At 39.3% G+C, this 15,886-nt stretch overlaps 1 protein-coding gene across 1 annotated transcript in view; it reads right to left on the reverse strand.

Annotated features, from left to right (window-relative positions):
• MTA3 (metastasis associated 1 family member 3) overlaps positions 1-15,886 on the reverse strand; it is a 167,487-nt gene that overhangs the window by 23,779 nt on the left and 127,822 nt on the right. Inside the window, exons 14-16 of the mRNA XM_027776329.1 lie at positions 14,473-14,597; positions 9,531-9,682; positions 7,968-8,190 (exon numbers count right to left, since the gene is read on the reverse strand). Of these exons, the coding sequence (XP_027632130.1) occupies positions 7,968-8,190; positions 9,531-9,682; positions 14,473-14,597 (500 nt within the window). The remainder of the gene's footprint in view (positions 1-7,967; positions 8,191-9,530; positions 9,683-14,472; positions 14,598-15,886) is intronic.

A 15,886-nucleotide genomic window follows, 5' to 3' on the forward strand; every position in this document is an offset into this window, starting at 1 on the left:
ACTGTTCAGGTAATTCCCTTGGGAAAAACATTACATTACTAAGCTCTGAAGCTTTTCACCTGTGGTTGAATAATGGTGAAGATACAAGCAAGAATATAATAAGCGTATTTTGGAGGAACAATCTAAACATTAGGAAGCCACCCAAATCCTGCAAGGATCAAACACATGTCAAACCATTGAGACTTAATACTATATAATGCCTTCCTAAAACTATTAGTTGACTTAAAATTCAAGTTGTGTTTGGGAAAAGGACAAAAGAAAGTTGCCTTTCTTCTCCATTCACAAAGCTTAAATGAATCATGTTGGTTATCCTTCCAATGTCTTGGACAAAGGCAACCGCCATCGTTACTAGCAATAACTTTACTTTTTAGTCCAGAGTCCACAAGGCCCAAAGGAAAATTGCCAATGTGGCTGTAATTGATGATTACCTTCAACTGATAAAATCAATGCAACTGATACTACCTCCACCTTGGCAAGAAGCAACAAATCCATCGAAAAGGTCATCCACACAATATCTAAAGACATCTCATTTTTTAAAAAGAATTGTTTATTTTTATTTATTGTTATTATTAATTATTATTTTCAATATGCTATAGGGCACATGTGTTCACCAGAGAACGACAGAGAGAGGAAAAGTAAGAAAGCAAGGCGCCAGGTCCAAGACTCGAACCCTAGGCCATATGGGAGTCCAGCGCCTTAACCACCACAGTATCTGCTAGCCCCAAGACATTTCACTTTAAAGTATCCTCACTTTCATCTAATTTCTCATTCACTTAGTAAAATTAACTATATGATTTTCCAGATGACCATTTATATCACAGAGCACTTCTGAACTCATCCTCTTTGTATTTTAAAGAAAGTAGTTGGTGGCCAGAATTTTCCATCTCAACTATGAAGAAACTAGAATGAAAGGTACTAAGACGACCAAGTTACTATTGAACATGAGAAAAATCGCAGGAAAAACGCATTCTGCCCTGAGGGCATGGACACAAACAGGATCATGGGGCTGGATATAGGGAATCCTGGTCCTCACTTAAGACCAGGCCAGAGAGGGGCTCTGCTTGTCAGTCCTCACTCCCAAATTACCCTAATTACATTCAGCTTTACTTAAACAAAGAGCGATGCATTTACAGTGCACAGGTAAAGAAAGCAACCTGAGAAATGCCCCAAGAACTCAAAGAATCAAGAACATGTGTGTTTCTCATTCCAGTCACTGGACTGGCCCCAAGGCACATTTCTTTAACTTCTTGGAGGATGATCTATATCTTCTTTAGGCAAACCTAGAAAAAGACTGCTACTTTTATTGCAACCCCAGCTATTTTTCTTCAATGTTTGTGAAATACTGGGGGTTGGGAGTTGAGATGGAAGAAATGCAGAATATACACAATGAATTAAAATTCAGAAAGATATGGGGGCTTGCAGGTGGAATGGTAGTTAAGGTGCTGGACTCCCACATGGCTAACTGCAGTTCAAGTCCTGGAGCTGGCAGCTTGCTTTCTTGCTTCCCTTCCTCTCTCAGGTCAAATTTAAAAATAATAGTAAAAAGTTAAATTAAATAAATAATTCTTTTTTAAAAGATAAATAAAATTCAGAAAAACAACTTACACAGGTTTTCAAGATCCCCGTCAAAATAAAACTATCCGTAGAATTTGCTTATAGAACTGTAAGGGCATTTCTATCCAGGATACAAAACCCAGGTGCTATGACAACTTTTTTGATAAATTCAACTTTTTCATTTTTAAATCTGCTTGGCAAATGTATCAGAAACTAAGTCAAAGGCAGAATGGGGGAAATATCAGCATCACATGTCACAGATCAAGAGCTAACTTTGCTAAAATACGAAAAGTTCCCACACATCAGTAAGACATCTACCTGAAAGAACACAAGTCGGGGCAAAAACAGTTCACAGAACAGGAGAAACAAATGGCATTCAAATATTTGCCACGCTTCTATCCCAGTCAAAAGTAAGGTAACAGAACTGAAGTGTCACCTGTCAACTGGTCACAGGTTGCAGTGCCAGCAAGGCAAGGTTCTAGAGGAACAGCCATTCTCCAGACATGTGGGCGGGAGTGGAAACGGAAGTTTTACTGAGGACAACTGGGTCACGACTACCAATATCCAAAATGTGCCTTGACCCAGACTTTCACTTTTAGGGACCTATTTTGTAAAACGTTCCCATTTTACATAGTATGTATGAAACGGTGTCTATAAGGATTTGTGTTGCAACATTATTTGTAATTGGAGAAGGCTGGAGTTGTTGAGTCCAACCTCCCTCATCCCAAGATCCTACTGCAGTGATCCCTATACCTAGTCTCTGGTCCCCCTTCAATAAAGTCCATCTTATTATCTTTAAAAAAAAAAAAAAGGAAATAACCTAAAAATGTTGGATAAATACTGGCTAAATTATGGTTCAACAAAATAGATTATTATGCAGCTGATTAAAAAAAAAGCTCTTAATATGTGTAGCATTATATGTACACAGTACAGAAAAAAGCACACAGTAGGTTAACATCTGTATAAACACAAAGGATACGTCTACTTAGGATCTCCTAGATGCTTAAGACGATGATAATGGTTACCTTTGAAAAGGGTAAGTCAAGAATAGGGTGCCAGTAGGCGGCATAGTGGTTCAAGTGCTAGATTCTCACATGGTCGACTACAGTTCAAGTCCTGGACCCGGCGGCTTGAAAATCACATTGGGCGTGTGTGTGTGTGTGCGTGTGTGTGTGTGTGTGTATAATCCCAGAAGAACTGAGCAGAAGAGATTGTAGTGTGGCCATCACCCCTGGGGAGAGGGGGTGATTTCTCACTTTCCCTCTCATTCTTTCGCTCTCTGGGGAGTACATGCACCCTATGGCAAAAACCTTGAAAAAAAAAATAGGAAAGGTGATGTGATTTGTAGCCATTTTTGTTAGAAAAACGTTAAGCATGCATTCAAAAACGAATTCTAAAAACTCTACCAAAAATACTAAATAAGCAAGCAAAAATCATTTTCTCCTAATGTTGAAGAGCTTAAATTTTCAGAAATGCTTACACAATTAATAGTAACACTTGATGGGAAATGTTCTCATGAAAAGTGGGGTGGGGGGGGTGTCTCCGGATACTTCCAAAGTTGGATTAGTATCTTCAGGCAGAAAAATAGCTCCAAGTTACTCCCAAATAACTTCATGCTGGGGAGTACTGTTGCCATTCAAGTCTCCCTGTTACCAACTCAGATCACTTCATTCCTATGCAAGTTACCAAGAGGGGGCAGAGAAATCATTTGATCTACATTTCTAGTGAGTTCTTTAATTTCTACTACGGAATGCTTCTAAGACACCCACTTCTCCTTAAATTCAGTCTCTGAGGACCTTGGATCTTCCCTAGTGATAATCCTATGCTGATCAGGTGTCTGGGTGATTTGGAGATATTTCATCAAGTCATTGGGTAATTTTGAAGCCATGCCTGAGGGTGGTAACAAAAGAGGAACACTGTGACTTCATCATATAGTTGCTTTTTAAAAGACAGAAGAGTATGAAGGGGGGAAACAAGTCAATAAACTTGATGTTGTGTTACCATCCTGCGAGCAATAATTCCTCTCAAGGACGCTGTACTTTTCTTTATGGAGTGTTCTGAGTTTTGACCTACGATTCCATTTTTGGTAGGCAGTCTGCATGGAAGCATTTCACTAATGTTAGTAATGTTTGGCACGCTCACATATTCACATATAAAGGTGTATTATTAAAATAAATATTTAAGGGCCAGCAGATGGCACAGAGGCTAAAGTAGTTGGGTCCCAGGTGGCCGACTGTGAGGGTTGAGTACTGGACCCAGTGGCTTGAAAAATACACCGGGCACATGTGCCTGCATGCCCAGAATCCAGAGGGGAGGATGGAGAAGGGATTGCAGTGTGGTTATTCCCTCTGAACAGTGATTTATCACTTTCCTTCTCTGCCTCTGTCTCCCTCCTCCAGTGCATGCACTCTAGAATGAAAACTCGAAAGAAAAAAATGACGTATTTGGGAAAACTGATTTTTAAGTATTTTTTTATATATATATCACATATATTTATTCTTTTTTGGGGGAGAGGTTTTTGCTATAGGGCGTGTGCGCTCACCAGAAAGAGAGACAAACAGAGAGACAGAAAGCAAGAAATCACCCCCCGCAATCCCTTCTCCTCCATTCTCCTCTCAGGATCCTGGCCACACACTCACACACACCCGTTGAGAGTTTAAGCCACCAGGTCCGGGACTTGAGCCACGGTCAACTACATGGGAGTCCAGCAACATAGTCATTACACCAACTGCTGGTCCCTACATGTATTTATTCTTAAACATATGTTGGTCATACTAGAATTTATTTTTAGTAAAATAGAAAATACATTCCCATGGTTCAAATTGAAGTGTGTCCAAGAATGTGTATCTCCTTCCCCAATTTTCCCTTGGTCTCCCAGATCCCTGTCCCAGATGCTGTCACATCTTACCTATTCTTTGAGCTATTTTATGCATATACAGAGATTCTCCTTTTCACTATACTTTATACTTTAATACAGGTTTCTATTTCTTTTTTTATTTAAGAGAGTTTTTTTGCTATAGGGCATGTGAGTTCGCTGGAGAGAGACAGACAGAGACAGAAAGTAAAAAAATCACCCCCGGGGCGGGGGGTTGTGGATGGCCAAGCCGCAATCCATTCTCCTCTCGGGATCTCGGGCATGCAATGCACATGTACATGGCATGAGTTTCAAGCCCCTAGGTCCAGAATTCAAACCGCAGTCTACTATGTGGGGGTCCAGCCAAATACCCAGTATGCCATCTGATGGTATCTTAATATAGGTTTCTTAATAAAAAAGTATTCCCATAACCAAACAAAAAGCTTTCCTCTAACCAGGGATTACTTGTCAGTCAGTAACTCATAATCATGATGCCGTCTCCCATCTTGGCTCCCAACTCCTTCATTTTTGTGTCTGCCACTTCCTAAACGTGCTGGCTATCCACCCTGTGATGGTGCTGCCAAGGGAAGCACGCATGGAAGGAGTCACCTACAGTGCTTGTAAGAGAAGAATCGCAAGCTCACAGGGAAAACCACTTTCCTTTTCCAATGTGCTGATAAATAAATGGCCTTAATTAGAAGTTGATTGATCAGTATTTTAAGAATTAACAAACATTTGGGACCAGCAGATTGCATAAAGTTTGCGTCCTGGACTTCCAAGTAGTTAACAGTGGTTCGAGTCCTGGACACAGTGGCTTAAACTCACCCTGGGCGCATGTGTGTGCGCGTGCCCAAATCCCAAGAGGAGAATGGAGAAGGGATTGAAGCATGGCCATCCCCCCTGGGGGGTGATTTCTCACTTTCTGTCTCTGTCTCTCCAGCGAGCACATATGCCTTATAGCAAAGTCTCTCTCTGAAAAAAGAGAACTAACAAATGTCTAACTGACCTGAAAGTTCATTCATACTGTATCATAGTTTTGCTTAACTTTTTTATTTGGGGGAGGGGGGTGGTATATGGTGGGAAAGGTCAACACTATCTCTGAAAAACCAAGGAAAGCTTACTAAAAACAATAAAACCTACTATCGGCCCCCCCGTGGACCACAGACATGGTTGCCTAGAGAGACCCAGTTACTAAAGCATATCTTCCCACTAATAAGCGAAGACCAAGGGATCTGCTGAAGAGTCTGTAACAAGGTACAAGAAAGAAGGAAGAGGACAATGATAGATTAGATGCTAGGAAAAAGTTTCTTAGTTGCCTCTGTGAAAAAAATAACTGAGTAGATGGCTGCTGAATTTTTCTTTTTGCCTTCATTTTAAATCTCAAAGTAAAATTAATTATTCTAAGACTCTGATTTGATATGGAATTCAATGACTAATGCAACTAAATTAAAAATAAAATGCAGGTAGTTTACTGCTTTTTCAGTAGACTCTTTTAAAAAAAAAACATTTATTTAATTTTATTTATTCATTCATTTGTTTTATTTGGCCAAAGAGAGACACAGAGAGAGAGGAAGAGGAAAAGTGAGAAAGAAAGCCACCAGGTCCAGGACTCGAACCATGGTCCGCCATGTGGGAGTGTCCAGCACCTTAACCACCATGCCACCTGCTGGCCCCTTTAGTAGAATGGCTCTTCCAACTGAGGGGGAAAAAAATCAGAATGAGGTGACACAAAATATACTTCACTGGAGAATAACCAAAATAAAGACAATGTGCAAACTGGCTGGAAATTAACAGAAGAGCCACAGTAAACAGAAGATTCTTCAGTGGCCAATTAAGTAGATGATGGTTTCTTTTCCATTCATAAGAACAAAAAGGGTCATCGATCCCGTATAACTTTAAGGAGAAATTTCACTTACTTTCCTTCTCAAAGGTTTTATTATTTTTTAAGAAAGCATATATAAATTTATGTGCTTTAAATCCGCTTCAGTTCGGGGGAACACAAATGTTTACTTTCCAGTTTCTTAAAAAACTGACAACAGGGACCGGCAGGTAGTGTGGTGATTAAGGGCTCTGGACTCCCACGTGGCCGACCACAGTTCAAGTCCTGGACCTGGCAGCTGGCTCTCTAAAAAAACCCTTTCTCTCTCTCTCTCTCTCACTGTGTTCCTCTCTGGTCAAATTAAATTATGTTAAAAAAAATAATTAAAAACAAAAAGAAAGAAAGAAACTGACAACAAAAGGCCATAGACAGAAATGCTCGCCTGAACCTAAACATAAGCCTAAATTCTCAAGGATGCATGAATCCAATGTAGTTCATTTCCCCTCCATGGAGCTCTGCCATCACTACCAATGATCACTCCTTTTACAAAGCAGCTTTTCTTATTCAACTTTTATCTGTATGTTTTAAAGCCTTCCCTATTCTGCTAAAAATTACTGTTAGGAACAAAAAGGGGAAACAAAACTGTTTTAAGAACACCTTTTATGGGTATCCTCTTTAAATCAAAGTGGAGCATCTTATAGTAAAAGATTTCTTATCTCTCAGAGACTAAGCATCTGAATGTGTCTTTAAGATTTTCATATCTGTTAAGCCAGACAGCAAGTTTTCTCATCCCTTAGGAAAATAACAAAAACAAAAACAAACAGTTGCATGTCTCTAACATGTCAGCCAGGAATATGACTGCAGACCAAACACAAATTATAGACACATTTTCAGTTATGTGGTCACAGCAGAAAAATCCACAATTCACTGGTACATATGACCCTTGTTCTAACAAAACAAAACAAAAGAAACATAAGCAAGACTGAATGTGTTGAAGGTAAGAGTAACAGTCATGTAAATGTTATATGGCAATATTTATGATATATGATTATGAAATGAAAACCAAACTGGACAAATAGATTGCTCAACCACAAAACCACAACTTTTGACTCTGGCTTGCAATACCTAAATGTGTACTTTTAGAAAATGCACCCCAAATGTGACTTTACAATTTATTTATAATTTGTTAAACCTTCTAAAGCATCTGTTATGAAGCACTGTGAATTTCCATGTTACAGGGCAACTGTAAAAACATTTGTGGAAAGCAAGAGGTTTATAAAGACATACAATTTCTACTTGGTATAAACTGGCAAGTTTTATTTAAACCTAATGAATCCATATAAGGCTGGACTGTGCCACCTCAAACACGAAGTATCACTGTAAACAATGCCCTCAGAGGTCATTTTGTGGTACTACCTAATTGGTCAAGTGCTTCAATAAGTCTCCTTGGGGGATTCCATCGCCAAACTCAAGTACCGGACAGGATCCCTCCCCTATCTTTGGCTGAGTACTACTTCTGGTAAAGATTACAGAGGTGTCAATGGTTTTCTTTCAGGGTGGCATGATACAAATGGCAGCAGACAAAAACAATGTTAAAAAAAAATAACCAAATAAAAGGCTGTACACAAGAACTTATGTTTATTGCAAACAAACAAACAAAAAAATAAAAATAAAGAAAGAGAGAGAGAGAGAATGGTCAGAAGCACAACATATAAGGTTAAGAATTTAAAAGCATCTTACATTCTGCCCTAATGGCAGCATAATTAATAGCAACAAACGGCCGTCTTGCTGCCTGCCGCAGCCGGAGGGTATTTTTGCAGACCTGACGAGCAAATTTTGTGAAATATGTGGTATGAAGGAAGAAAGCCTGACGGGTCTTCACTGCAGACTTTGGGCTCCCAGTGTTTCGGACTGGCATCCCCTGCATGGCCTGGCGGGACATGTGACTTCTAACACGAGGGTCCTACAAAATCAGAAATCGACAGACATTTAAAGAATAGAACTTGCCAAAACACATTACTATTTGCCTGATGCGCAAAGAAAAGTACAACTTTTAAATCATCCACTGAAGCATCTATAACCCCACCCCTCAAAGACAGAATTAAAAAGTGTGTGCTTTGGAGAAGGAAATGGGTAAGAAGAGAGAAGGGAACTGGGTATCGGTATAATGGTCTACTTTTATAAAACAATCCCAAATCACATTCAAGATAGTAAGAAATTTCCAAAGAGTTGGGGGAGACTAGATTTTTTTGTTTGTTTCTTTGTTTGCTTTAAGGTTAAGGAGTCCTGAGATCCTGCTGTCACTGAAAGAGAAGTCTCCTCGACATCTTCAATCTATGAAGATGTTGCCAAAATGACATTTCAACTGTTGTTGGCCACCAGATTGCGTCTGTAATTCCTTGTCCATCCACAGTAGTCGGGAGGAGGAAAAAATGCTCAACTTATATTTATTCCTTCACGTCATAAGACACACTCTCTTTACTTAACAGATACAAACTTGCAGGTAGGTAAAGAGAGATGAATTCTATTGCACACCTACAGTTAGTGACAATTTAATGTTTGTTTTCAAATACCTAGAAGAAAATATTTTCAATGTTTACAACACAAAGTAATAATAAATGTTTGAGACAATAGATGTTTACTCCTCTAATCTGATGTTACACATTGTGTGTACTGAAGAAATACTGTACTGCAAAAATATGTATGACTATTATGTCAATTAAGAATTATACTTAGGTCTGGCTACATGACAGTGGTAACATGCCACTCAAGAAAGGCTAAATCCCACATGGCAACAGTGGTTCAAATCCCTGGCACTGTTCAGCTTAAAACACATTGGCCATGTACACAAATGCCCAAGATCTGATGGGCTGGAGGACTGGAGGAAGAAGAGAGCCGTGTGACTAAATTCTAGGTCTAGTCTCTCTCTCTCTCGCATGTGTGCACATATGCTCTTATAATGAATAGAGAAATGTCTTTTAATTTTAAAAACTATAATAAAATTATGACATATTTTCAACAGTAACTACAGGTTACAACTGTTTTCAAAAACAATTAAAACAAATATTTAATTCGTAAGCTCTCTACTTATGACATTACCTCCTACACATATTATTCTTTTGTCTGCTAATCTCTGAAGACCAATATTTTGAATACCTGAAAAAATCTCTCTCCACAACCACCCTGAATATGGTGCTACGTTTGGCTATAAAAATATTCTCTCGTATTTATGTTTCCAAGAAATGATCCCGCTGTCAAAAAACATGACATTTTCCAATACTAAAAAATCTGTTGCTCATGTACCTCTGATGTTGGGCTGGGAGATAACTTCTCTTCTTCTGATTGAGTGGGCATTTTCAGGCCTCCATATTTTTTCCAATACAGCCAACAAGTTGCACATAATCTACATTGCATATTAGGTGGGCCCCAAGAATACCACTGGTGAGACTGGGTAGCTAGAGAAAAAATAAGAAAGAAAGAACGAAGAATGTTATGTAATCTGTAACATCAATATAAATATTATCAGATATTTCAAAAATACTCCAAAACTATCTTTAGTTTACAGTGCTATTTCTATTTCTCGGTTTATAAGCCAAACATGAAAATACAGCAAATAAATACACTTTCAATACCTAGAATTCATTAAGTCATTTACCTCGATTGCGTATGAAGTGCCTGTGGCACTTCTCGAGAGCAGCTGTTAAGTGAAGCATCCTTTGTTATGCACTGTGCTTAAGAAGGAGTTTTTCTTTTATTAATTAAAAACATTCGTTGTTGTATACATTTCTGGAAATAAGCTCTCAGAAATATATTGTTATTGTTGTTGTTCTTATTATTAGCATTTAAAAGTCTAAATACAGGCTTCCAAACCTATGGTTCAGAAACCAATTCATGGTACCTGGTGCTCAGAGGGGCCCTACTGATAGTCAGAGATCTAAAAGAAACAGTTACGTATTTTTCATTCCTTTATTTCATTCAAGAGACAAAATACATAAGTTAATCCTACTCCCTTTGAAAATAAAATCCCTCAGCCAGCAGGCAGTATAATGTTAAGATGCTAGACGCCCACATGGCCAGTTGCAGCTTGAGTCTTGGACCTGGCAAGCTGAAACTCATGCCGGGAGTATGTGCGTGCATGCCCAAAGTCCTGGGAGGAGAAAGAAGGAGAAAGGACTGCAGCGTGGACATCCCCCCCCCACCCGGGGGGCTTTCTTACTTTCTGTCTCTGTCTCCCTCTGTCTCTGGCACATGCACTCACCCTGTAACAAAAATCTCTCTCAAAAAAATGAAAAGAAATCTGTTATCAAGCAAGCATGTACAGTTTATATAACTAAATACTTAAAATCTAAAACTTGGTTGATACATCATTTAGCTGAATGCTGCAAGCCTATGTTAGTTTTATAGTTTAATCACTGCCATATAAGATCTATAGTATACCTATGATGACGACAAAATTTAAAACAGAACACTGATATTGAAACACTAAGTTAATGAGGTATGTAAAAGTTATTATAATTCTGTAAACTTGCTTTGCAATATTCTTCCTCTGGTTTGTTAATTTACCTTCATTAGATCAAAATATTCAGTTTACATAGGTGTCAACTAACACTTCACAAACTAATGTCAAAGCAGAAAACACAGTGGCTATTACAGTCAAGTTACCTTTTAGAATGTTGGAAATAATACTATACACCTGTATTTTGTCATTTTGGGATGATTCCTTTCAAAAAAGAGGCCTAAAAGTCTCTTCTCTTATAATTGAACACAATAAATAAAATAAGTGTGCTTTATTTATTTGAGATTTTTTGTCATAGAGCACATGTTTTCACTAGAAAGGGACAGAGAGACAGACAAAGTGAGAAATCACACCCCTTAGGGGGGATGACCACACCACAATCCCTTTTCCTCCATTCTCCCCTCAGGATTTTGGGTACTCATGCTCATGCATCCAGTGTGTTTTTCAAGCTGCCAGGTCTGGGAATCAGCCATGTGGGATCCTGGGCCTTAACCACCATGCCACCTGATGGCCCTCAGGATTTTTTTTTTAATACAAATTTTAAGAATACTAAATAACAAGCCACAAATCTATTCTGGAATATAAAATCTCACTCAAATATACATTTTTACACAAACCAATCATGATGTATCATTTTTATTAGTCAATAAATGCCTTTTCCTTTAATAATTGACTCAAATTCAATTAAGAGGTATAACTTGATAAACAGGAAATATCACATTGTTTCTTTAGAGATAACGCTTACACGTATATATCAAGATATTTTATAATGGAGATTATTTAATAACATATGGATCTAAAATACTATATAATTATTCCAGGCCAGCTGGTGGTATGGTGGTTAAGGCAGCTGGGTAATCACATGGCCTACTGCATGGTTAGTGAAAAACACGTCAGGCTTCAAAAACACACTGTGCACGCATGCCCAAAATCCCTAAAAGAGAATGTAGTAGAAGGGACAGTGGCATGGGCATCACCCCTGGTGGGTGACTTCCCACTTTCTTTCTTTCTCTTGCTCTCTTTCTCTCTGTCTCTGTTTCTGTCTCCCTCTAGAGAGTATATGCTTCCTATAGCAAACTAACTTCATGCACACAGAAAAAGAACAGAATATTGGACCGGCAAATGGCATGGTGGTTAAGGGTGTTGGACTCCCACATGGCTGACTGCAGTTTGAGTCCTGGACTCAGCAGCTTGCTTTCTGTCTCTCTCTCTCTCTCTCCTTCTCTGGTCAAATTAAAAATAAATACATAAAGTTAAATAAAGTAATTCCTTAAGAAAAAAATAACAGAATATTTATGTAAAGGAATTCATGTTGAGTATGGAGGGTGTTTGCAAGTCACAATTTAAGACAGATTAAGCCATTTCCATTTATCTGCAGAATTCTTTTCTTTTCTTTTTAAATCATTTTCTTCAACCTTATTTATTTTTAATTTGACCAGAGAAGGACAGGGGACAGAGTGGGGGGGCGGGCAAGAAAGTAAGCCACTAGGTTGAGATTTGAACTGCGGTCAGCCATATGGGAGTCCAGGGCCCTTAACCACCATGCCACCTGTCAGCCCCTCTTATTTTCATTTAAATAGACATGAATTTCAAAATTTCAAAATTTCCAATTCAAAAATATGATGCTATCCATATAAAATCATGACCAGAAGAATATAATTTTCCACAAATTGTTTTCCTTTATGCTCCATGGTACAGAAAATGATTTAGACACATCCCCATGTAGCATTCCTATGAAGTCGGCATTTATCTGGCTCACACCTTCCTTAGGATCAGGAGAGATAATTACATGACTTGGCTTTAAAAGCCTTTTCCAGGCCTGGTCTCAGCAGCTTGCATTGGCTGATGCTGTTACTCGGCAGGAAAGATCACGAGTCACAGCCAACATGACCAACATAGTGAGACCCTGACTATCAAAAACAAAAATAGCTTTTTCCAATGCTGAAGCCTGGTGTAAGAAGCAGAGACACAAACGCCCCCCATTCCTATCTCCTTAAAGCACCATCTACCCCTAAAGAGCTGCAGAGAGCCAAAGCTGACTTTGAATAAACACTGGTTTCTCTCCTTCTCCCACCCCAAGCCACCTTGACTGGAAGGAAACAGGCTGACAATGTAACCACACCCTATTTCAAGACGATATTGTTCCTCAATTGTTCTGTGTGCACTCACAGAAGAGACAGAGACAGGGAAAGGAAGAAAGCACCCCTCATGGATTTGGTCAAGCTGCAACCTCTTCTCTTCCATCTTTCCCTCCTGCAGTGATTTTGGGCATACACGATGCACATGTGCCCAGTGTCAGTCATGTGGAATCCAGCCGCCTTCACCAACACACTACAGGCTGGCCCAAGAGACTGTATTTTTGCTTGAGATTTTAAAGACACATATAAAGCGTATCCACTACCCAACAGTTCCTCTTACCTACCGCATTTAACACCCACGGCAAACACAAGACGGCCAGAATAGGTAAATAAACCCAGCAGGGCTCAGGCCTGAGCAAATATCACAAGACAGCATTCCCCAAACTGCTGCCCTGAGGAACCTGGTCGGAGGGTTATACTTGGCAGTTAATCCACACATGGGTCTTTTCTTTCGCTCTTACCCCTATTTTCTACAGACTTTGTCACAAACACACGATTTTAAAAATACAGACTGCAAAACTCCATTTGCAAAAGTCTGCTACTGTAAGGAGTGCACAACAGTAAGAGATTCTTAAACACTTTTTCTGAGTTTTTCTGTCAGTTTTGTTAGTTAGTGGTAAATATGGGACCTGCCACTTTACAGACCTGCCTGAAGCTTCTGGCTGTATTCACATTGCTCTTTTGAAGCAGACCTGCTCATCTCAAAATTGATTAGAATCTGAGCTTCAACCTATAGGTGGTGAGATCAACAACCCATCTGAATTGTGCTTTGAACAGTTTTCAGAAAGTGCAATTTCTGAATGGGTACTGCACTTGGGATTTGTTCTAATTGCCTATGTAGCAAGCACTATGTTAAAGTGCATTCTTCTTCAAAAAATAAGCAAGAGAAATAATCTTTACTCTTTAACCAAGGTACTTATAAAAATGAACTTTTTGGTCTCTCAGTAGATATATTCCCAAATTGACTCGATCACTACAAATTTTATTGGTGTTATATTAGTGTTATGTTTACAAACATTTTTAGGGTTACAGGTAGAGGGGATCTTATGAAATTAAAGGTGCAGCTTCTATTGAAGCAGAAATCAGTACAACAAATTCATACACAGGAACACACTCTTGGTTTACAACAGATTAAGCATGTACGTATTTACAGAGGTTGAAGACATCCCCAAAAAAGCCTTTAAATTTCCAACCTAACCTCTAATTGTACATCTACATCAGGAAGTTGTCCCCTGTAACAAGATCTGGTTTTAACACAAGGGTCTTTTCTACAGAATTATTATTTGGCACCTTTAAGTTGTCAAACTGTACTGAGAAACTCCAACAGGGGACTCAGCACATATTACGGGCCCTAGTTCGTGCAAAATGAGCAAGACTCTGAACACAGAGTAGCACATGCTGCTATGGACCCTCCAGCAACACAGGACCCCACGGAAGCAAAGGGAAAGATGCCCAACGCCTCACTTCAGCACACATGGCCCCTCTGAGCCCCTGTTCAGTCCAAGCAGACACTGTGCTGGCCTCTGCGCAGCACAGCTGAATGATGACAGGCTCAGAAGGAGGAAGCAAAGCCCCGCTGGAGGAACCTTACCGTAGCAGCTCTCGCAGGCTCGCCCGAGGAGAGGATTCTGAGGCTGGAACGTGGCTCCCACGGCTCCGTTCACAGCACCAGGCTTGCCATTGCTGGTGGATATTTGGTTGGGATTTGGTTTGCTGCTTTCAATGAAATATAAAATGAAGTGATAAAAATGATTTCAATAATAAGGCAAAAAGTTCTACATCTCATTACTGATTTATCTTAACTAAAATAAACATTCAAAATGTCTGAAAAAAAATGTCTGGCGCAGAAGAAATGAACTGGTAAGAAAGCAAGGTGTTAAAACGAACCCAAAGCACTTATCATTACAAAACAAGGCTACATTAAAAACCAATCTCTAATACTGACACTCACACTGACCTATATCTTCTCTGGCCAAATATACATTTTCTTAGAAGACCCTCTGATGCTTTGGAAAGATAGAAGTTATTAAGCTTTTGGGACCAGCAGATGGCGTGATGGCTATGTCGCTGGACTCCCATATAGTCGACCACAGTTCAAGTCCTGGACCTGGTGCCTTAAACTTACGTTGGGCGCATGCACGTGCATGCCCAAGAGCCCAAGAGGAGAATGGAGAAGAAGGGATTGCAGCATGGCCATCCGCCCTGGGTGGGTGATTTCTCGCTTCCTGTCTCTCTGTCTCCCTCTGTCTTTCTGGTGAGCACACGCACCCCATCGCAAAAAAAACTCCAAAATAAATAAATACATAAAATATAACAGATGAAAATTGGCACTCTCTTCATATAATGATGATTCTTTTTTTTAAAGACTTATTTTATTTCATTTTATTTATTTATTTTAATTTGATCAGAGAGGGACAGAGAGAGAGAGAAAAGGGCAAGAGAAAGGGAAAGCAAGAAAGCAAGCCTCCAGGTCCAGGACTGGAGCAATGGTCAGCCATGTGGGCTGACCTCAACCACCACACCACCTGCCAACCCCATATAACAATTTCTAAACCCAAATGATAACCCTAGTAGAATGCTAGACATCCAAAATAATTGCAATCTACCCATAATTTATCAAACTAGTACAAAGTATAAATCTAATTACCATACTAAGAAAACAATGTAAAAATTCCCAACCAAAAAGCACTCTAGAAAGCAATGCTCATTACTCAACTAAAATCTATACTATAATTTTCTACACTGCTGTCTTTCTAAGACACATTTGCATCAAATAATACAATGGAGTTTCACATGTTAGTTTCCTGGCACTGTCTCTGCAGCTTTGACAGAAGTACAGTACACAGCATTCTTCCTCTGGTCTTTATGTTAGTCTCCTCAGTAAAAGGGGTTTCTCTCACTAGCCCCTTTTACTTTCTAAATTACTGTAGTCATGTAACAGAAAGTGAAGTCTCATGCTTGGTAAAGGAAGACGTGAGATACACAAATAAATTCAAATCTGCTGA

Source organism: Tupaia chinensis, unplaced genomic scaffold (genome assembly GCF_000334495.1).
Source record: "Tupaia chinensis unplaced genomic scaffold, TupChi_1.0 Scaffold000661_1, whole genome shotgun sequence".
NCBI lineage: Eukaryota > Metazoa > Chordata > Mammalia > Scandentia > Tupaiidae > Tupaia > Tupaia belangeri.